This window comes from Dermacentor silvarum, chromosome 9 (assembly GCF_013339745.2).
Source record: "Dermacentor silvarum isolate Dsil-2018 chromosome 9, BIME_Dsil_1.4, whole genome shotgun sequence".
In the NCBI taxonomy this organism is placed as follows: domain Eukaryota; kingdom Metazoa; phylum Arthropoda; class Arachnida; order Ixodida; family Ixodidae; genus Dermacentor; species Dermacentor silvarum.
Window position 1 is genome coordinate 117,986,489 of NC_051162.1, and position 23,107 is coordinate 118,009,595.

A 23,107-nucleotide genomic window follows, 5' to 3' on the forward strand; every position below is an offset into this window, starting at 1 on the left:
AGCTGATGGCGTAGTGGTCGATCTCCGAGCTGCTCGCATCACATACATGGTGCCGGGCACAGATCATTGCACATTCCTTGGTGGTCATGTGGACGTGGCACACATAGCTAAAGGCTTCTGCGGACATTGCAGTCAGTCAAAGAACCTTATTTAAAGGCCCTGCGAGTTTGTGGGACGGGCAAATGGTCCCGCCTAGGTGACGGCCAGGAGCTCTTGAGTCCTGGTGGCTTTCTCGGCCCGCTGGACAGCCCAAAGTTGATCGTCAAGGGCAGAGCTGAGCAACACAGTTTCCCAGCGCATGCGGAGGCAATTGCAAGTCTAAATCTTTATTCACACACCAAATTGTGCCGTATTTATTAGCAATAACTGTTGAACAACTGACAAGTTCTTTTTTTTATTTTTGTGCATTAAGAGGACGCATATTGCTGATTATGAGGTAGGAAACACGTGACTTGAGAAGTTCGCTTGGGCACACACACACACCATGTCTCTCTAAACAGTTATGCTCAACCGTCCAACACCCAGAACATGCTTCTTTTTCGTAGGCTCTCGATTTGCTATCGGCGGCACCGGCTGTTCTCCCCATCTTCATCGTCGTCATCGTCAATCAGTCCCAGCAGCCTTTGCAAGTGCCTGATGTAGCTGATGGCATAGCGCAGAGTCTCCACCTTGCTCAGCCGACGGTCTTTGTCTCGTGGGGGAAGAGGCAGTCGACTACGCAGTCGCTCAAAGCCATCGTTCACGTGTCGAACCTGAAATTACACGCGCGGTCAGAAAAGTGTAGAGTGAAAAGTGGTTAGAAGGAGCTTGGTTACAGCCAACTATGACTTATGCCATACTGCCAGAATTGTATGAATGTCCGCTCGTGAAGCCACTAGAAGTCACCGATAACCCGTTGCGCATTTTCGGCACCCACTTGCGCATATTCTCACCTTGCTGCGTTTGTGCCAATGGCGATAGATTGCCTGAGGCACGGTCAGGGCACGGTAGCGCAGTCACCCAATCGTGACTACAACTGGGCGACCATGTTTCATTGGGCCCCAACATTAGGTAACAAGCTCGCGTATGATGAATTAAACCATCATAAAATCTTTTATTGTTGTACTCGTATAGAAATTACTTAGGTCGAATTATTTTTAGCGCATGAAGCAGTTCGTTAAAATTTGATTTAATTACAGTCTATATCCACTTCGTTATAAATCGACTGTTACCGTCCATGCACTTAACACCTTGGCGACTCTTCAGTTCTTACCCTCTGTCGCTCCCGCTCATTCCGGCGTCGGATGAAGGTGGGCTCGAGCCAGTAGTCGTACGGGGAGTACGGAACCGGTAGCGGGATCTTGCACTCGGGGGCGAACGGATCGGCCGCGCCTCCCTGCAGATGGATGCACACCGGTCGCCATACCGCAGTGGCAGACATGCAACTCCGAAAGAACACTCAAGGTAAACGAGCACTAAGATAAAGTGATGATGAGGTAAAATATGAAGTTAGAAGGACGCTAAAGAATTACAATAAATCGGTTTGTAACGGAGAAGTATTTTTGAGCGTCTGTTCCCGTTTTCTTAGCCTAAATGTGTTGGTTACTAGCTGAGAAAATGAAGGCTGTTTTCCCCTATTGAATTTCGCGCGCAAACGGCGTCACTGGTACGTCACGGACTTTAATGTGTTTCCGCGTGGTTGGGGTGTTTCTGCGCTGAGAAGGTTCTGAAGACTCGCTAGGTTTAGTCTACCTTTTGCATGCCATATGTAAACACTTTCGGTTACAAAAATGTTGATTAGTCCTTCACATGCAGACGCTGTCCATATCCGTGACGTCATGGGCAGATAGTGCGGGATCCGTCTTTTTGTTTTTGCCTTTCAACGCATTTATAAGACTGATGTTCCTGATGTCCGAGGAACGTTACTGAGTGAAACGGTGCATAATCTTGTTTGGGAAATTTGAAAATTGTGTGCAGTCGAACCTGGATATATCGAATCTGAAGGGGATCACAAGAAAGTTCGCTATATAAAATGAAGATTTTATACAATAATTTTCAAGGGCATTTTACTTCTGTTCGTTATATGTGGGTTTGATATATCCGGGTTCGACTGTAGCTATTGAGGAAGATTGTCAAAGCAAAGCTTATACAGTTTCGGGGCATAGTGTGATTGTATTTTCCCCCCTTGTATTGTTGAAGTATCGTCGTCTTAATTGTGCGGCTGTTTCACGGCTGCACGCCGCAGTTCAACACGGGCATGACAGCTAGACGCGCGGCTGTGCCGGAACTTCGTCGCGAACGTCTGTACCGCTATGTTATGTTATGTAAAACGCAGTACCGGGAGCGTCCTTTCTGCCGCCGACCTGAGCCGATCCCGAAGGTGGTGCATGCGCAGTGTCCCATAGCGTATCAAAGCGCTAGCTACCACAGGGAAGGATGGCGGAAACTGGCGCTCTCATAAGTAAAAAATTTGGAGGACGCTTAAGCTTCGCCTTTAAGAGTACAACGCGATAGCATTCAAAGATCCCTGACTGCTTCTCACACTTCCCGGCAACTGCGGCTTATCTAACCGTAATGTTTACCGGCAAACGCTGGCGGCGAACGCTATGCATGAAGACGAACGTTCGGATTCTTTTTTTTATTTTATTTTATTTTTTTTTTTCACGTGGATGCGCGGAGGCGAGTGCCATCTGGTGGTATTCAAGGAACCAAGCGCCGGTCTGCACGTGCGCTCTGTGCGCACGTGCCGGCTGGTCTGCCGGTGCGCGCAAACTTGGGACGCCATGGTTCAATTTTTGCCCATAAAGGGCGGACTGCGTTGCATTCTAGAGAACCTATATACTGAATTCAGGAAGTTTCGACCACATGTAACGGCTTAAATACGAGACAATTATTTGAAGTTCGTAACGTCACGCTGACATGCCGGCGCTTTGATTTTGCCGCGAAATTTAAAAAAAATGGAAGTTTGGCCCTCATTTGCTCTTCTATATATATATATATATATATATATATATATATATATATATATATATATAGCATTCAACCTCTTATCCCGAAATTGACGAACATTGAGTTCCGAAAGAATACTTGAGCTCGACGTCGCGGTTTCGATCCCGGCCTCATTCCGATAGGGGCTGAGTGCAAAAACACTGTACTGTGCGTTGGGTGCACGCTGAAGAACCACAGGTGGTCTAAATTAGTCCGGACCCCCCCCCTCCCCCACTATGGCGTGCATATCGTGGTTTCGGTGCCTAAAACACTAAAATTTAAAGAATGCTTTATCAGTCTGAAGTGATCGCGTTTCTCTGATAGCTCACGATGGCTCCGAGGTCCTTCTTCAATGGTCCTTTATGAATTTCATGTTCATATGTTGTTATTGAAGCTCGTCCTTCGATTCATGCCAAGGAACAATGGGAGAAGGGATTTACCTTCTCCGACGAAGAGTCGTCCGAGTCCGAGTTGACCGAGAAGTCGGGAGACGGAACGCCGCCCACGGCGGGTGGCAAGTCTTGTAGCTCGATCGACGTCGTCGACGTCGCCGTCATGTCCGGGACCGTGCCGCCGCAGAAGAAGGTCGGGAACACGGCCACAGTCGCCGGTTGCTGGTGGTGCGGGTACAGCGTCGGCTGCTCCAGGTGTTGATGTACGTGGTGCCCACCGGTGTAGGACATCGGTACCACCGGGGTCAGCGTGGCGTACTCGCTGACCATCGAGAGCTTGCCCGGGACGGGGCTCGGTGAAGCCGCGTCGTCCATGCTGCGTGACAAAAGAGTCAATTGCCAAATTGCCATATTAGAATTAATTTTAGAAGAGATAAAGAAAGCTCTTTATTGAAAAGCAGAGTGATAAGCCAGCGTGTTCTCGCCTACATGCTATTCTGCAGGGATTGGGACGAAGAAGAAGCAAGGCTCTAGGAGAAGGTGGGCAGAAAAGAAGAAGAAAAAAATGAAAGAAAGACTTGCGATTTTAGCGGCAGCAGAATAAATATCCAAGGTTAAGTCCCTATACTCGCGGACAACTTTCTGAGGCAATGAAGGGAAAGCTACGGGCGCGTGCATGCTGCACATGTGTTACCGCGCCAAGTAGTCCGTCGGCGTTTGACAGTGCTTTTGGCTGCTCGGAACAGACGCTGAATCGACGCAGCTTCCACGTGCGACGGTTTCGCGTTTGCCCAGACGCGGAAGGGAAAATCCGCTAAATAAGTAAACTTTTACACTCAGTGGTGTGTTCTGCCTTATTTAACTGTTGCCTAATAAGCTTTTATGTTTTCTCTTCCCCTACCTACTCTGACGTGGAGTAAAACGCGGGACTCTTTTCAGAAGCGCTCTCACTTGTGCGCTCTTTGCTTCCGTAGCTTCCCCTTCGTTGCCACGGAAAGTTGTCTTTTTTTTTTAGGCAGCGACATCTACCTGAATGAATAGGCTGATGACAACGATTAGATTAGATTTGCCACTAAAGATTACGTTTTACTCTCCAAAGGTTCGCACTTATTATGGGAAGCAAACAATCCGATTCTCAGCCATAAAAATTTGTGATCACTTTACCCGTCCTCGTTAAAGCTGCCCCATGCCAAGTTTCAAACTATTGCTAGAAGTACGTATCTTGTAATTCTTATTATTGGACTGGACTGGAAAAAAACGTTATTTAGGTCTGCAGGACGCGCTTAGGGTGTAGCGGGCGTCTCCCACGTAGGGACCGACAGGGAATTATAAATCGTTGTATTCTGGTCCGTTGACACTCTTCGCTCTTCCTGATGATTTTTTTTTTTTTTTCAGTTCTGAATCTCCAAGTGGCTTTGGACGCTTTGCTGATGAATTCGAGGTCGTGGGTTCGTCCTCGACCGCGGCGGTCGCATTTCGATGGGGGTGAAACGCAGAAAACGCTCCTGTATACTTGTATTTGGGTGCACACTAAACAACCCCGGGTGGTCAAAATAAATCCGGAGCCCGCCACTACAGCGCGCCTCATAATCACATTGCGGGTTTGGTACGTTGTGCCTGTGTCACCATGGCTCCGAGATTTGCGCGCGCCGACTGACAGTAAGAACCAGCCGGCGCGCGCCAATCTCTGAGGCCATGGTGTCACATTTCGTGAGCACGAGTGCGCGAAAGCGCATGTGCGCGAGCCATTTTCCTTTACGCCAATGAGACAGGATTGAAATGTGCAAACTTATAGCATTTGATTAATAGCTTCACAAAAATCTTCGCATATATTCCAAGTTGTGCCTTGGATCTGCATTTTTCTTTTTCAAGTGACTATGCAGCTAGGCTATTTGTCTACTACATACGTCGAATTCATTGTAGTCAATTTGTCATATACCATTCATTTTTCACGGGCGACGGTGTTGCCAAACTTTGTAGGGCACGGTAGACTCGTCAAAACTGTGGCTTTTTTTCCCCCCTCAGTTCCTATCCTGTACCTCTCTGCTGATCGTAGCGCAAGATGAAGATTCACTTCATTTTATTGGATTGGATCGCCTGCCCCTATATTTTAGGGTGCTGTCGAATGAAGCGGACTGAGGATGTCTTATTGACGAACTGTGACATTTGAACCGTAAAGAAATTATAGATTCCTTTTTTTCTTTTTGCCTATGTACACTGCAAATATTTATGTGTTATGTGTTTTAGTACATAATATATTGAAACTGCTATATTGTAGCGATTATCTTAATTGTTTTGATATCTTTAGTGTTAGGATACGGTGTGAACACATTTAGCATGAAAATGGTTGTCTAAGAGGAAGGAAGGAAGGAAAATAAGAGGTGAAAAGCACAGAGGTTAACCAGGTTAATGTCCGGTTGGCTACTTTGCACAGGGGGATGGGGTAAGGGCACAAAATATAAGAAAACGAGAAGATAAAAATTGGAGGACGCTTAAGCTTCGCTTTTAAGAGTGGAACGTGATAGCATTCAAAGATACCTGACTGCTTCTCACGCTTCCCGACAACTGTAGCTTAAGCAACCGTGATGGTTACCGCGAAACACTGGTGGCGAACGCTATGCGCGATGGCGAGCTTTCTGGTAGAAACGCGGCCTCTTGCGTGGAGCGATCCCGGAGATATTGCACAGTCGCGTCAAAACAAAATTGCATAATTTTCAGGTTTTCGTTTTTGTTTCGTACTTCTAATATTTCATTCTGAGAAGGTTTAACATAAAGTGCATGCGCTGTGGGTCTTTTGTTTCATGACATTTGTTTGTGGATTGTCATTCTCAAAATTCCGAGGAATAGCTTTGCCGAGAATGCAAGACTAGGTATGAGCAACATTAATCATAGAATGGTGTGGCAATATAGCCCGCATACACCGGCGCATGTCATATAAGAAGGCGTGGCATATACATGTACCTAAATATATTCGGAGGACCTGCGTGGTTGGGGATGATTTTCTCCGCCACTCGCCGACATCGCACGCCGACGCCGAATTTTCTGCGACACGGGGCCCTTAACGCTATCTCGTTAAAATAATAATAAAAAAGTAACGCGTCAATTCATAAATTCTATAGCTTTTCAATGAGTCCTGTTTCTTTTAAAAATCATACTAGCGCTTTTAAAGCAGCTCGTGCCGACATCGGCTGGGACCAGGGACCAATAATTCTGTTGCGCTGTGCTGGGAACTTTAGTACATGCGATCCGTGCTGTGTAATGTACACAACTATACGCAGTACGTGTACAGAATTCCCTGTCAGGTACTGTGTGCCATTAGCTATCCTGTACCTTTACTTCAAGTGTACCAAGGACATATAAATAAATCGAACCAAACCAAATAAGATACCCATAAGAACGGCATAGAAAGTGGCTCACCTGAGTGTCCTATGTGCCACTCTACGATCCCGCGTATCCCGGACTCCAGTTTGCCGGCCCGTCGTGAGCGTGCGACATCGACATCGTCTCCTCCTGCACCTGTCCGTTGAATAAACCGGAGCGCGCGTTCATTCGGCCCGGTCCCCGACCACCGTAACGCCTCCGAAGCGTAGCGGGCCGATGCGAAAAGAATAAATGAAACAAAAGGCATCAAACAACTCAAAATACGCCACGCACATTAAAAGAGAAAAGCGCCTCCGAAACTGAAACGAAAGTGTCTGCTCACCTGCAGCCTCTACCGGCTCGCCACTCACTGCCGGTTCCCCTATTGGCGGATGCGGGAAGGCGGAGCCGGTGACGTAATGAGTGCCAAGCAATGACGTCGCCATTTCGTGTTTGGTATTTAAACGCGCTCCTGATCACGCTTGCGTCGGAGGCGATCATTAATTTTCAGCTCTTGAAGCAGTACCTTCATCTCAAGTTTGTCATTCTCCGAGGAATATCACCATGGGCTATACAGGGTGTTTCAGCGAACACTTTCAAAAATTCTTAAAGGTTGCCTGTGGCAGATAGCACAATTTTAGTTCATGAGCTGGTCTACTCGAAGAGGCGGACATTACTTGCACAAGAAATCGAAATCCATAATTGAATACTTACCAATAATTCACTAATTAAGTTTTAACTAATTACCTGATGGCCCATATTGCAATTTATAAATTGTAGCCGTGGAGTTCGCAAGGCGGATCCACTTGGAACGAATTCTCGGGATGACACCAGTTTCGTGATATTAATTATCGAACTTTGCGGATAAATGCATTGGCGTTCCAGTTAGTATCTTAACAAAACGTCGCTTTATGCATTCAAGCACAAAGTTAACTGGAACGCCAATGCATTTCTCCGCAAAGTTTGGGAATTAATATCTCGAAACTGGTGTCATCCTGAGAATTAATTTCAAGTGGATCCGCCTTGCGAGCTCCACGGCTACAATTTGTAAATTGCAATATGGGCCATCAGGTAATTAGTTAAAAACTTAGGACTATATATTTGTGTTTATATATAGTGTATTGTTTATGTATAACCATGAATATTTTTCTGGCGATGCACACACCTAGCCAAGCTAATTTTCGAGGCTTTTTTTTGTCTGTGTGCCTGACATAGTGCAAATGTGTACGGGCGATGTCAAATTCATCACACTCCAACGGAAGTTTATTTTGACGGATGTTTGCTTCAAGTATAATGTTTTATATGTGTTATAGTGTGAGACATGTTGTAAGGCCTGTGTTGTGTGTGAATTAAAAAGTTATACCCAAATGGGTGGGAACTTGGGCGAGTTGTTATTCGTAGTAAACTTGCAAAACCGCGTTACAGACAGGAAACAGGCAAAGAAACAGGTATAAACAAACACAAACAGAGTGTTAGTTTTACCTGTTCCTTTACCCATATGGTCCTGTCTGTAACGCGCTTTTGCAAGTTTGCAAACTATACCCAATTTTAATCGCTTCTTGCACCGTCGAGACATGGATTGTCTATCACTATACCGTACATAGAACGATGTCGTAGTAGAGAGTATATTCTGTGGTATATTATTTCCTTGAAACGAAATGATACAGGACACATGCCACCCACTATAGGCCAGGTTTTTTATTAGTTTGCACATTTGCGCTGCCACGCTCACATACATAAACGTGGCAAGCCCTCTACATGGGACAAATACACAGTTTACTCAACTTGTGACAAAAACCTCGCTCGTCCACTCAACCGTTCTAGCACTTCGATTCTCGCAAATTCTCCGGTTCACAGAAAATGGCTTCGTCGGTCCGCCACTTTTCGCGCCTACGTCTATAGCCGTCGACGCAGCCCGCTCAATTATTCAGCGGGAAGCAGCCATGGTAACCCGGATCACATTCTGGCGCTGATCGGACACGGTGACAGGTTTATAAAGAGAGCAGCGCTCCGCGCTAATGCACTCGGTCATCGCGGATCCTGCACCTGCGTTATAGTGAACTACCGTGCAGCGTTGCGAAAAGCTACGAAGCCGGCGGAAGCCAAGCTGGGCTTGAAGCAGCACCGCTGCACCCTTTTATTCCTCCGCTAGTGCGAACGACTAGCAGACGACGCTGTGAAGCGCGGACCGTCAGGTCCGTGTGCGTTGTCCCAGTTTTAAGTGAGAAAAAGAACACGTACATATGCACATCTTAGCGCCAGCAGAGTCATACGCAGCGGACAATGGTACTGCCGCCCAATCCTGCGCAATCTCGTACAATTATGGCGAATTTGGTGCAAAACTTCCCTAATTTGTGCATTCTAATGCAGTTGTTTTTTAACGGCGGAGCTGTTTAAGCCGGCCGTAATTGTAGCGCGTTAACAGAAAAAAAAAAAAAAAAAGTGGGATGTGAGCCGATCCTGGCGGTAGGGCAGAAAGGGTCCTAAGCGCAATGGCACATGCCCCTGTGAACTAGCGAAGCTGAGCCTGGCTAAGTAGCTAAGCATGGTTGGGACAACTTAAGCTGAGTCAGTCATCGATAGCCAATCGCTAGCCAATCAAAAACTAATCGATAATCGACAAATAATAAATTCCGGGAAGTGCTAGGGATGACTTGGTAATGCTTAGGCTAACCCAAATACGTGGCCGATACCTTGCGATAGCCAATCGATAGCCAATCAATAGCTAATCGATAATCTACAAATAATCCTTAAATTCCGGGAGGTGCTGGGTATGACTTGGTAGTGCTTAGCCTAGCCCAGATGAGAAAAAGTAATCCAGCTCAATCGTAATCGATCAATAATCAATATATTTCAGAAATTGCTGGACATGACTTGGTAGTGCTTAGCCTAGCCCAAAGGTCAGGACTAGCTAGGTGCCCATCAGCTCCGCTGTCTCTTTAAATTGCGCCTCCAGTGCAAGCTACGCAATTTTTTTTTAATATTCATAGCAGAGTCGTTTCTTTTTTTTAATCGCCTGTGGCAGACTCTCATTCTATTGCTTCAGCTGGATTACTCGAGAAATCTAAATGAATAACTGACTAATTAACGCAAAGATTCACCTATTGACTTTTTCTCATAACTTTATGGCGCACATTGCAGTTTGAGCCGATGAGTCAGCTCACCGTCGCGATGTCCCGCGTCTGCACTGGACCCTAATAAAGTTGTACTCACTCACTCACTCACTCACTCCCACGTGACCACTTTCTGAGTCCCGACATCACGGCACAGCCACCCCATAGCAAACGAAACCGAAACTGGCGGTAGATAAACTGGTGTAATCAAATTATTTACGGCGCTCTGAGGCGGGGGAGTGTATTTTCTAGGGTTTCGGGGTCCCGGACCTTCCTTTAACGAGAAAAAAAATGAAGCGTCGAAAATATGTCAGTGACATACAAGTAAGCGAAACAACAGCGGATTTTGCCGCACGTTTGATTGCCTTTATCTCAATTCTGGTACCAGGGCCGTACTGTATAGGTGAGGAAATCTTTCCTTCGATTCAATTAATTTCGTACCATTGGTACCAGTGAGTGGCCGCGATGTTTGCGATAGTGAGAAATGAAAAGAATGGGAAATGAAATTACTCGTTACGTAATACGGGCCCCAGGTTCGAAATTCGTTTCCTCGTGAACTCGCCGGCTTCTGTTTCACGAAACTTGCAATACATATGCGCCCTAACGTGATCAGTTAAAACTTTAAAAAAACATGAAATTTCGCTATTTTGCGCCGTGTTTTTGAACCTTCTTTTTTTAATTTTTATTTGAACAGCTTGGTTAACGTTATAGCTGGAAAACCATATATGTGCGCTCGTTGAATTGAAAATTGAACTGTCCAATAATATGATTGGTTTTGAAATAAAATAGTTGTTTGATGCGAGCTTTGTTGTGTGTCTTCTTTTTCGTCCTCGTTTTCTAGGCACTGTTCAAGTCAGGTATATTCAAGCACCAATGAAGCCCAGTATATGGTAATCATGTTCACTGCCGCTAGGCTTCAATGAACTCGGCGATATTAGTAGGGCAAGCACAGAGGACCCGGAAATGATAAACTTTGGTATACACAGCTATTCGCTGTGTATACAAAAGAAAAGTGGTGAACACCAGTCAGCTGCTGAATCTTATATTTACGTGGCTGGTAGGGCACCGTTAGCAACGACGAATGCTCCGGATGAATTTTTACGCGGCGTTTTTTTTTTTTTTTTTTTTTCGTTTCGCCTCCATAGAAATGCGGCCACCGCGGCCGGGTTCGATCCCGCGACCTCGGGCTCAGCAGCGTAACGCCAATGACACTATACGCCACGTCGTACCATGGCGAGTGTGTTCTGTGTTCGTTTAAGTTTATTGCACTTGTGATTATTTATCATAAGAAAGCACGCATTTCGTATGGTGTGCAACTTCCGAATTATCGAATTCCGTGATAACTTGCTTAACGTCAACCCAGAAATACTGTTGACCTCGTAGAAAACTCCAACACAATTAATTCGCTCAAATCTCGCGTCGAAAAAAATATTTTTATTGCCGTAGCATAATTTTTTTTACGTGTGTTGTAATTGTGTGCGTTCGAATACATTCGTATATATACAATGTCTGAGCCTAATACGTTCACTCACTTTCTCCTCTTCCACTAGTGCAGAGTATAGTAGACTAGAGCTGCACCAGCTCAGGTCGACCTATCATGCATTTTCTGTAAAGAACATCACCCTTTCTTGGTGGTAATGTTTGATCATACATCTATAGTCTCGTACGGGGACTGCTCTCATTACCATAGAGTATGCATTACTTCCTAGCATGTGTAATCTACATTTTGATCTTTAACTTAACTTCATATGCAAGCGAAGTGCCTTGTTTTTTACAATTGCCGTATACATCCATTTATAAAACTAAATATGTGCTTGTAAACACGATACTTTCACCGCTGTTCCGATAATATTGCAACGTGACAGGATTACGGGCCACGCCGGGTTTACGGGCCAACATCCATTGGCGCCTTTTAGCTCGCCTACCTTGGCAGAGATGTTTGTGCATATATATGTATGTATGACTGTCTCTCAGCAAACGTTACCCAAGCTTTCAATGAATATATGTATATATATATATATATATATATATATATATATATATATATATATATATACAGGGTGTTTCAGCGAACACTTTCAAAATTTATTTAAGGTTGCCTGTAGCAGATAGCCCAATTCTAGTTAATGAGCTGGTCTACTCGAAGAGGCGGACGACATTACTTGCACACATAATTGAAATGAATAATCGACTTATTAACAAAAATCACTAATTAAGTTTTTAACTAATTACCTGATGGCCCATATTGCAATTTACAAATTGTAGCGGTGAAGTTCGCAAGGCGGATCCACTTAGTTTTTATTCTCAGGATGACACCAGATTCGAGATATTAATTCCCGAACTTTGCGGAGAAATGCATTGGCGTTCCAGTTAATTTTGTGCTTCAATGCATAAAGCGACGTTTTGTTAAGAACCTAACTGGAACGCCAATGCATTTCTCCGCAAAGTTCGGGAATCGATATCTCGAAACTGGTGTCATCCCGAGAATTCGTTCCAAGTGTATCCGCCTTGAGAACTTCACGGCTACAATTTGTAAATTGCAATATGGGCCATCAGGTAATTAGTTAGAAACTTAATTAGTGAAGTTTTGTTAATTATTCGATTATGCATTTCAATTTCTTATGCAAGTAATGTCCGCCTCTTCGAGTAGACCAGCTCATGAACTAGAATTGTGATATCTGCCACAGGCAACCTTTAAGAATTTTTGAAAGTGTTCGCTGAAACACCCTATATATATATATATATATATATATATATATAGGGTGTTAGGTCGTCAGACCTCTGACAACCGCACACAGTATAGGTTTTATATTTTTATTTCGCACCGCCTTTTTATTTTAAATCTGTTCTTTTTTCGTTCAACAGTTTGGCTAACGTTAGCTGGGGCACATGGTATACTGTATGGGCATATGCGTATGCATTCATGTTGTTCTACATTTTTGTACCGCCAAAATAACTACTACTACCACTACTGCCTAATCCTTGGCAAACATTTTCTAACTGCGCGCACAAACGACTACAGAGAGCATGAAACAAGGACATGTATAGGCGCAGGTCGTTTGTTCGCGCAGTTAGAAAATGTTTGTTAATATGAACCAAATTGGCCAACAACAAGTTCTGCCTAATCCTTATTAGCATTTTCACTTCATGTGTGTGCGAGTGTGAAGGGGGGAGGTCCATCCGTGTTTGTTCCCGTATCTGCTGTTTTTCGTTTCTTTTTTTTTTTTCTATCTTTTCCGTGTCGCTTTCGGGCATTTTGTTCATTTTCTTTAGTCCATTCGCGTGCGCAGTGCGCACATATATATCGGTGGAAATGGAGGAGGAAGGGGAGGAAGAGGGGGGCGTATTTTAGGCGGATGCGTGCGCGTGTCCGTGGTTGGTTCCGTTTGCCGCCCTCCAACGTTTTCCGCTCGTTCTCGGATTCGCGCATTCTCTTCGGTTTATATAGCGGTGGGAACGAGGTGCCGGATCTGCAGAGGACGACACGCACCATCGTGTTTACGCGCTCGGCGTATTCCACGTGTGTGTATCCTATAGTTGGTGTGCTACATGTATGACGACGACTTGGCCGTAAGCCTTCGGTATACCCCTTTAATATATATATATATATATATATATATATATATATATATATATATATATATAAACATCAACCATGGGCGCTATAACGTAAAATGATTCCAAACTGTTTTGATTCCAATTTCTGCAATCAGCCTCGACGATTGGTCAAAATATTTTCGGGCTACTCCCAACCTCGCCCGTCTGTCACGCGACCTCATCACGTCAAATGACGTGTACGGGAAAAAACGCATTAATATGCCGAACAAAAGTGAACAATTTTCTGAATAGCCACAGACTGCCCCGTTCCAGAAGGAATAAAAGATGGCTGCCCGCCGGTCGCTCAGGCCCTCGCTACTCGCACCTGCCGGTAAGCATGTATTTATTTGCGCATTACAAACCTTTCTGCGTGGCAGTAAAACGTTATCGAGCCCTTTCGGTAGAGTGTACTAGAACATGGACAATTCTAGGTCACTCTACTTTCGGCATGCATACGACATCGCTCTGCCAACTCTTCCTGGCTAAGGATCCGTTTTAGCGGCATTCTTATCCTTCCGTTGCACGCCGCCGCGATTTTCGACCAGCCACCGCAAGCTAAGTACGGCGAAGCGGACCAATCGGAGAAGCCGGCACCACCCTCTTCATGCGGTTATTTATTTTCACTGTGCTGGCTTGGCCCCATCGAAACCCTCTCCACTAGAGCGTGTTCCTCGCCTCTTGTCGGCCAATTAGATAAGAAAAACCGCTGAGTGTAGACAATGTTATTGGTTTTGAAAGCGAATAAGGGTGACCTCCTATAAACGAGGAGAGTGTTTCATTGGGTTGTTCAGACAACAACGCTGCGGGTCACCGCCCGATGCTTGCGTCGTTGGTTACGTAAATTTAACATCAGGAGTTTGGAATCAAAACAGTTTGGAATCATTTTACGTTATAGCGCCCCATCTTTGTGACTTTTATACCTTCCCGAGACCTGAAGGTAGCGGACATAATCGGTTTTATTTCAAGTAGGTTCTTATAACTGACTCGTATGTCACAAATGTGAAAAAAAGAAAAAATGGCGATGCGTCCATCCCTTAAATATTATTGGTGAATTTAATGCTACAAGCAATCTACATATTATAGTTCGTGGGTTGTCCGTTGATATGTTTTATATACACCTCGGTATACCAGCTAAGGCCTTCCGGATGTGTCAGAAGCACGCTTTTGGGGAACTGTCAACTGGAACACCGGTGTATTTCGTAGCACATATTCAGGTTGCGTATCTCGAAAGTGGAGCTATATAGTTCGAGAAAACAAGTATGGTTGATCCGTCTTCCATAGGAATTGGTAGAACGCGAAAGTGAAACGTGTCTTCACAGAAGCTGTCGCATGTTTGCTTCATGAACTCACGGTTAACTAGAACGTTGCAATGACAGTATCGGAGGAAGATGCCGCAGCAGGCAAAATAAATTTACGCGGTTTTAAAAACACCATACGTTGTTGAGATATTCGTCGGCGAAAATTCGCCGTTCGTTGCTTTGATACGGAAACTGGTATCAGACGGTGAAAAGGGGAAAACTTGGTGAAAAATGTCAAAACGAGAAAAAAAAATAAGCCTATGATATAAGCGTATACGATCGTCCAATAAAATTTAGTTGGACGAAAGCGCTGTGTACTCGTTATGTTCTTTTTTTTTATGCGAGCGCGTTAAATGGCTCAATGATAAAAAAAGCCGGCGTCCCGCGTCTGTAGCAGCGATACGTCACCTAAATTCTCATTGGCTGCGACGCCACGTCACAAAACGCCTCGACGGAGTTCCCAGTTCATATAAATGGAAGGACTGCTAGCGGCGTTCAATTGTACATTAATGCTTTCGCATTCACAACTCACAGGATGTGCTTAGGTGTCCTCGGACTTTTTTTTTTTTTTGTCCCTTGTTTTGCGTAGTGCACTGACCGCCATTATATGGTAGTCCTTGTCCCGGGAAGGCACGCATGTCCAAACCACGACGGCGAACAGGTCCGCTCAAACCTTCGAGATCGAGCGGGACGCTTTGGACACAGCTCGTTTCGTAAATTTTATTTCGTTGCGCATGGATGCGTCGATATACGTCATACAGCGCGTAGCGGGCGCGTCATTTGACGATGCTCCCGGCCCTTGAGCGAGACACGGAGTCGTGCTGCGAGCCCTTCCGTCGCACCACCATGGCGGGCGGGGGTCCCGGCAGCAGCACGGTCTGCACCATCCCTTCGCGGTTCACGTCGGTTCCCGCCGCGGGCTCCGCACTTCCGGCGATCTGCGCACGCAAAACCGCCGCGTTATTTTCGGAACGCGTCAAAAAAGACCTGGGGAGGTATTCTGTAAGAGTCCACCTATAGTGGACATTATCATTTCGTCTGCTGCTGAAGTTCCGATTGGCTGGGCTGGCGTGCGCTTTCGCACGCGCCAGAGCCAATCAGCACTTCAGCAGCAGACGAAATGAACATATTGTCCACTAGGTGTACTGGTCAGCGAGTTTCGCGTGTTTGATTTAGAGGGTAATTCGCTTTATCCGGGTTCGACTCACCGCGACGGGGTATTTGTTGTACATGATCTTGAAGACGACGCCGATGGCCAGAAGCATGAGCGAGATGACGAATAGCGCGATCAGGTACAGCGTGAAGTCCTGCTTGCCCGCGACTGCGAGGAAAGCAGTGCGGGAGGCTGAGCTGCTAATGTCAACAACGTAAACCATATATGTAGTCGTCGTCACGGTTAAAAACTGCGTTACAGATATAATCTCCATATTTTATAACACGCTGGAACTCGATTATGATGATGATGATGATCGTGATTGCTAAGGGAATATCCCCCGTGAATCGGGTCGGTGAAAAATAAGTATATTAAGGTTTTACTGTGTTTATTGCAATCTAATCAGGAATATGATAATAATGATGATGATTACTAATTGCGCGCACAACTTTTCTATCGGGTTGGCGACAAAATAACACTGTGATAATGAAATAGACCTAACAAATATATAAAAAACAAATAACAGATAACTATTAACAAACACAATAACAAATAGACAAAAACACGGTGGTATATGAAAACAAATTAAATAAAATCAGATTTATTTTTCAGGTATGCCGTATGGTCACGTTGGGCTGAAAGCTAAACAAGTGGCTCGACGTGTCCCGAAAGACCTCACATGACGACAGCAGTGGAAACAGTGTGTGCACAGTTAACCGTACAGGTAATAACTAAAAGCAAACGAATTCTGGAATTGCTGAAAATGTGACAGCAATTGAAAAACAAAATACGAGTAAGATAGTTCAGCATTGTTCTCCCCAAGAGAGGAGAGCAACAACGTAAAGTTATAAATACTTGGAACATCAAGCAAATTACACAGAACAGTAAAGGTAGGTTCGACATGTTGCGTATCTTGACAAAAGCCAGAAAGGAACGTCATCGATAATTAAAGTGAAATTGGCTACTGAGCGTACCTCCACGCACAGTCAACACAAGAGGGAGCGGGAGGCGCATCACGATTGAACGAATTCTGACCATAGCATGCTTTCGACTGCGGTGATCGACACCTTTCTATTTATTGAGATTAAAGGGGAGGTTGTGTGTGAGCATCGAGGCGCAAAGTTCGAAGTTCGTGGAAGCTATTCTGTATCCGTTCTCTAGCTTTTTTTTTTTTTCGAAAGAGGTGACGCGAATCCTCAGGTGAAAGCTTCGAATGGCAGAAAGTTGGGTATAGTTAGTAGGAATTTATGTTAGGATTCATGCTATACCGCCCGTGTGCGATCTTCCAATTTCATATTCGGTGTTCGTGCTGTCCATTTCCCTCTTCTTCTTGTGTCCACCGTCTGCACGCCTAACATATTTTTTTTTCTAACATGAATCTCGCGCAGAATCGACTCGGCTTGCCGGGTCGAGTGCGTCGAGTTGCGTCGAGTCGAGTCGGTCGAGTCGTCACGACTCGACAGCATTGTAGCGAGCGTCCGCACTCACAGCAGAGTCGCTCGTCGCTGAAGTCACCGCAGTTGTCCTTGCCGTCACACTTGAAGCCGCTCCAGACGCAGCGATCGTTGGAGCAGCGGGACATGCCCTTGCCACAGCCGCTGGACTCTGCATCGCGTGGAGAAACTGTGACCATCATGGACTTCCATAACAGTGAGTGACGTATTCGCGGGTCCAGCGATAGCGGCAATGTCTGAATACCTTCAACATATACCGTATATTTAATTATTGAAGGGTCACTCGAGTGGAACATCCGTGCGTCATATAGGCATGGTGCATCTTCACTTTCACTTTATTTCCTTAAGGGACCCATACTGGGAGCATTATACATTAACAGGTGGGAGTAACACAAAACTGTGTAATTCATGAGGGTGACCAGGTTGTAGAAAACGCGGTGACTGCGTCAGTAAAGGTTGATGGACTGGTGACAGTTGCGATGTTGCACGGAAGGCCATCTCATGTTGCATGTCAACAGTTAAAAATGCGCTGTTGGCATCTTATTTTATTGCTTTCGTCATATGAAATGCAAATTGCCTCGTGAAATACAAAAGGAGGTGCAATATTCAATAACAACTGCATATCTTAAGCATTTAGGCACATTCAAGCTGTTCGTCAACGGTTTTCACCTACAGAGGACCTCCCCGGCCTCTACGTGTCTATTTACTCGAGTCTAAAATTGTTTATCGGCAACCTGTATTGCAGGACTGCTTCGCACGGCAAACTACAGGCAGGACTACATTTAATTCTTAGGAATACCATTGACTCTCAACCAAGTAATTTTCTGAAACCCCTTCCTGCGTTAAAATGACTCCACTTCTAGAAAATTAGTCAGAATCGATCATATCATATTGATATAAGGCTATGAAGTTCTGGTGCGAAAATGAACAAAAGAAAAAAAAAGGAAAGTTGGCAAGACATTTTACCAGTTTCCCCCCTCAGTTGAACGGACATACAATTTTGGAGTAATCCTTTCAACATTTATTTAATTATTCACAGTACCTTAAAGGCTCCTCATTGGAGCATTGTATAAGGGGGGTTACACGATTAATGCATACGGTGGGTGGTTAATACATTAATAAAGTAGGATGCATATATATATATATATATATATATATATATATATATATATATATATATATATATATACAAGTCAATGCATTGCAACACGGTGATAATACAACGACAACACGAGCGACAGCCCTGCGTAATGTAAATAGGTTATTGTATACACAAAGCCCGCGCGGTCAAACAAGAACACCAATAAATACAATGGAACAAGGTAAAATTGTACATGAAATCAAATGCAACAAGGGGGAAAAAAGCATATTAAGTAAGTAAGTTCGGTGACCGACGGTATGCTGGAGAACAGTTGCACCATTATTCCGTCGTGAAATGCGTGAAATCTAGGCTAGTTCATTACTGCTCTTCAGTGCCTCCTTCATTTCAAACCAACCAACCGACTAGCCAGCCAATTGACTAAGCTGCAGAAGAATTTCTCTGCTGCGCAGTGAAGCTGACATCGGTGTTAATTCCGCAATGGGTCCCCATCAAACGCGATCGTGCCGGTATATCTCACCGGGCTGCTGGAATCCGGTGATTACGATCTCGAAGCCACCGAGACGCTTGAGAACCTCCCGGGCGGACACGGTCCAGCGCAGCGTAAGAGACGAGCTAGCCTTGACCATGCTCTTGGTGCCCGTGTAGTCCTTGCCGCAAAGCAAGTCTGTCGTTTCGGTGCTGGACACCAACTGCACCCGAGAACCACACGTGCTATGTGTGTAGTGTGAACGGCTGTATACGGTTTCGAGAGAGTGTTACGAGCCCGCGAGGCAGTGTGCCACATTTCACTTTGCAGTGTCCTCGATTTCACTGCATGCCTCGCATCATAGATGACATAACCTTTTGATGTGTAATACTATATACTTCATACTTAGCTACTAAGATATTAGATAAGAAGCAGTACTAGATAAGAAGCAGTTTTCAAGTTACATGATCATCATAATTGGCCTACGATGGAGGCCTCTGCCAGCGATCTCCCAATCACTGTTTTCTGGTTTCAAGTTACATGATCATCATAATTGGCCTACGATGGAAGCCTCGGTCAGCGATCTCCCAATCACCTTCTTCTGCTAGCCGACACCATCCTTTGCCAAGTTATACACGCTTGTTAGAACGTCAATGTTTTCGCCTTTTCTTCTAGCGCATTTTAACAGTCCCGTGTCTAGTGCCGTCGCCTTCACCTACTGATCACATAAGGTTTCATACAGCAGTAAAATGAGCTACAACGTCCGCAGTTGGGCAAGAAGTATTCAAGTTACGTTTAGAAAACGTCTACAATGAGAGGTGCTTAAGACAACTTAGTAAAGCTTTTTTTTTTTCGGAGGCACCCGTAGAACATTCGCTTCACAACGTCGAGACGGTGTTCCCTTCAAAACAATTGTCGGTTCTATTTTCTTCTCACTTTTAATTTTTCGTCGTTGTGCAACGAAGGTATACGCCCTCGAGCAATGCGACAGGGAACACTCAAATTGATTTCAAGAGACTGTAGCTGACTGAATGCGCACGTCCCACATAAAAGTGCTACATGATTATCGACGTTCGATGGGAGAGCTAGTTCTCGCATATTAAAGATCCCCTAAGTTTAGACCGATAAAATATTCCTCCAAGCTAGTTCTACTTTCGTCAGTATCACGGATCTAAATTGATTATTAGAATATAAGGTGTAGGTGAAAGTTTCATTCCCTGGCATTCGCGCCGAAACAACTGCGCCATTACGTCAGCGTGACATCATAGATTTCAACGTATATATATATATATATTATTGGATAAAGGTAATTTACTATTACAGGTGAAATTACTTTTCTCTATACAGTGTACCGATAAAAGTTATCAGATTTGAATTCATGCATCGCAAGTGTCTTTATGTAGTTGTTGAAAAAAAAACGAATTTGGGCGTTCCTTTTCATGTATTGCTCGCGCGTCTATTCTGTATTTCAGAGTCCGCGGGAAACTCGCCTCCAGGTACATGAAGCAGATGAAGGAGTCGGACACGGTGTCGAAGAACCGAAAGGAGAGCGTGAACTTGGCGGCGTTCTCCACCTGGAAAGGCAGCTGACAGACGCTCGAGCGCGGCGTCGAATTGCGCCGATGCGAGTAGAGCACGACGCCCGCCTGGTCGCTGTGCAGCTGAAGGTGCACGGGCAGCGCCTTCTGGCCCGCGTTGCAGTAGTCGTTCATGTAGTCTGCGCGTAGGACCAGGGCGTATACATTCGCTGTACTATACACGAACAATTTAAGCCGCCGTGCAAGCGCCGCCCTCCTGGCTTAATTACGCCCCTGCTATACCCTAAATTCCAACCCATCTCTGAACCTCCATACTTGGAACTCCGGCAGATATAGCGCACCTCTGGCAATCTTTTCTCGAAAACTCTATACAGTACGCTTCACGGAACGCGCACCTATGGCGCGCACATCAATATATAAATCCTCCTAAGACACCATGTACAATACATTGCACATTGCCTTCGACATTTCTTCGAAATTCACTCGGAAGTGATTACGCGGACTATACATTCTGGGTATGAAGTACGCGTACAGTGCATGTGTAACTGTAAAGAAGTGGTTTACTCATATTGTTGTCGGCCGCATTCGAGAAACTTGACACTAAGTGCATCTACTATACATCTGTATCGTCCCAGACAACCGAAAGCAAGCTTGATGCGTGTTTAGAAATCACTGAGATTACGTGAAAATACCGGACGCGGCAGCAACATGCCAATGTACCAGATGTATAGTTCCTTCTTCATCTCTGCGTTGAAGTAATGAAATGCAATTTTTGCCATGCGAAGATGAGATGATGAAGATAGTGGAGAAAAGGAGACGCCGCGTCTGGCATCTAACCGTGGTACTTAAATTTTTAAAATTGTTTTCTCAAGTTTATGACATAACAGTAGACAATGAAAACCACCCTGCAGAGCGATATTACATCCCATAGATGTGTTCGGGTCTCAGGAGGATATATACTCACACGCCCGGTAGCTACCGTCCAAGTCGGCAGGTTTGGTGCGCTTGATGGGCGACGAGGACTCCCCGGCGGCGTGGACCATCAGGCGCTCGAAGCTGCGCGGAGGGTCCCGGAAGCCTTCGTCGTCCAGGTCGTCCGAACGGTCGTCGAAGCTTCTCCGCGGATACCGGTAGGTTCCGTCGTCCAGGTCAGCGGGGTCGCGACGGCTGCCGTGGGACGACTTTCCGGCGGCCTCCATCAGGCGTTCGAAGCTGCCCTGCGGTTCGCCGGTCGCCGGAAGAGCCAGCGCCCAGGACAGCAGGATCAACAACGCTCCGAGGCCGCTGTTAATCCCGGCCTGCAGAGGCGTCGACACTGTTCTTCTCCGGGCGAGCGTCGACGCCGGTGTGTGCCAGGCGGTGCTTCGACGCATGGTGGCCTGGCGAGCGCGCCCGCGTCGTCCGCTTCGCGCGGAGGTTGGCGCGACGTGGGCTCCCGGACGTCGGCGCCGTGTCGCCTTCGGTCGTCGTCGTCTTCCTCCTCTTCTTCGCCCGCCCACGGCGTCGGTGCATGCCACGAAGCGATATCGGTGAAGCCTCGGGGTGGAGCGGCGCTTTGTCATGCCGGGAGTGGGAAAAGAAAATAAATTTCACGAAAGTTAAATCCACGGCGTAGGAGGAACCGAGTTGTCCGTAATGGCTCCTTCCTCCTTCGATCGTCCTCTTCTTCTTCTTCTTCGTCAGTTTGCGGTCCCAATATCGGCTGGAGGGTCTAGGGTGTATAGTCAAGGGCACATAACCAACGTTGACGAATCCTGCCGGAAGTGATATTCCGTTATTCGCCAGCTGGTCAGCTGTGACATTGGCTCGCAGGGCGGATACGCCCTCTTTCATTGGCTTAAAACGCGAGCATAGCAGATTCTGACAGCATGACGGAATCCGACAGAGTGCAGGGTCGGAATACCGTAGCGATTGTCTCCTATTAATGCGATTAGCATTCTTAGGGTAGTTCACGAATTTTCCATAGGCTATCTATCTATCTATCTATCTATCTATCTATCTATCTATCTATCTATCTATCTATCTATCTATCTATCTATGACTCTAACCGTTTTCCCCCAAACCTGCGTCGCTGGGTAGTCCATGGTCGAATAAATAACGCATCAGGTTGCTGTGCGGTGGGAACGGGGTTCGAAACGAACTGTCGTACCATGGGCATGTGTCACTCTGTACCTATATATGTGCCGCTTTTCAACGAGCCTCCATCCTTGACGCCAACATGGGCCCTTCAATGAATCTCTTTCAGGCTGACTTGGAGCACTGTGTATGGTGCCGCTCGGTCTGTGGTGCTCTTCACCGAACCTCTTTGATACCAACTCGGGTACGTGCCAGTAGGTGCGTGCCGCTCATCAATGAGTGAGTGTCTTTGGCTCCAGCTTCGGTAACAATTGGCATGCGAATGTGCCCGCTCTATAACGACAAAAAATCATCCTTTTAATTTTGCTGATGCTTGGCAGAATCGAACCCGCGCCGAGCGTGGACGTTACGGCGGCGCCAATAGATGGGGCAGCGTGTGCAGTTGGAAGCAGCGTGCAGTAGCAGCAGTGCAGTGAGAGAGAAACCCGAATGTATTTTGAGTGAAAGAACTTATTGGAGGTCCGGCGAGGACGCGAACTCGTCGCGCACCCGGCTAGTCCCACGTCGGGACACCGGCCCGGTCGCGGGCAC

The 23,107-nt window shown here is 45.9% G+C and overlaps 3 protein-coding genes across 3 annotated transcripts; all 3 read right to left on the reverse strand.

Moving 5' to 3' along the window:
* Window positions 1-333: 333 nt before the first annotated feature.
* On the reverse strand, window positions 334-4,258 carry LOC119464142 (achaete-scute homolog 1a). Its single transcript, XM_037724980.2, has 4 exons — window positions 3,849-4,258; window positions 3,408-3,735; window positions 1,253-1,375; window positions 334-752 (listed from the first exon to the last, which is right to left on the reverse strand). Exons 2-4 carry the CDS (start codon window positions 3,732-3,734, stop codon window positions 558-560), a joined length of 645 nt encoding a protein of 214 aa, XP_037580908.2. The 5' UTR covers window position 3,735; window positions 3,849-4,258; the 3' UTR covers window positions 334-557.
* Window positions 4,259-15,008: 10,750 nt separating this feature from the next.
* LOC119464141 (uncharacterized) lies at window positions 15,009-19,288 on the reverse strand. Its single transcript, XM_037724978.2, has 4 exons — window positions 18,954-19,288; window positions 17,369-17,485; window positions 15,936-16,048; window positions 15,009-15,665 (listed from the first exon to the last, which is right to left on the reverse strand). Exons 1-4 carry the CDS (start codon window positions 19,060-19,062, stop codon window positions 15,504-15,506), a joined length of 501 nt encoding a protein of 166 aa, XP_037580906.2. The 5' UTR covers window positions 19,063-19,288; the 3' UTR covers window positions 15,009-15,503.
* A 990-nt stretch (window positions 19,289-20,278) lies between these two features.
* On the reverse strand, window positions 20,279-22,431 carry LOC125939893 (uncharacterized). Its single transcript, XM_049655408.1, has 2 exons — window positions 21,405-22,431; window positions 20,279-20,619 (listed from the first exon to the last, which is right to left on the reverse strand). The coding sequence occupies exons 1-2, from the start codon at window positions 22,000-22,002 to the stop codon at window positions 20,279-20,281; spliced, it is 939 nt and encodes a 312-aa protein (XP_049511365.1). The 5' UTR covers window positions 22,003-22,431.
* Between the last annotated feature and the right edge of the window lie 676 nt (window positions 22,432-23,107).

Bases quoted from the DNA above. Each gene is read 5' to 3' on its own strand.
- LOC119464142 (XM_037724980.2), bottom strand. From the start codon at position 3,734: ATGGACGACGCGGCTTCACCGAGCCCCGTCCCGGGCAAGCTCTCGATG. The intron at 1,376-3,407 runs GTAAATCCCTTC...ATCCATCTGCAG, and splicing joins ACGACTCTTCGTCGGAGAAG to GGAGGCGCGGCCGATCCGTT. The intron at 753-1,252 runs GTAAGAACTGAA...GTGTAATTTCAG, and splicing joins ATGAGCGGGAGCGACAGAGG to GTTCGACACGTGAACGATGG.
- LOC119464141 (XM_037724978.2), bottom strand. From the start codon at position 19,062: ATGGTCAAGGCTAGCTCGTCTCTTACGCTGCGCTGGACCGTGTCCGCC. The intron at 17,486-18,953 runs GTGAGATATACC...CACGCGATGCAG, and splicing joins CACCGGATTCCAGCAGCCCG to AGTCCAGCGGCTGTGGCAAG. The intron at 15,666-15,935 runs GTGAGTCGAACC...TTGCGTGCGCAG, and splicing joins ACAACAAATACCCCGTCGCG to ATCGCCGGAAGTGCGGAGCC.
- LOC125939893 (XM_049655408.1), bottom strand. From the start codon at position 22,002: ATGACAAAGCGCCGCTCCACCCCGAGGCTTCACCGATATCGCTTCGTG. The intron at 20,620-21,404 runs GTGAGTATATAT...TCCTACGCGCAG, and splicing joins GGACGGTAGCTACCGGGCGT to ACTACATGAACGACTACTGC.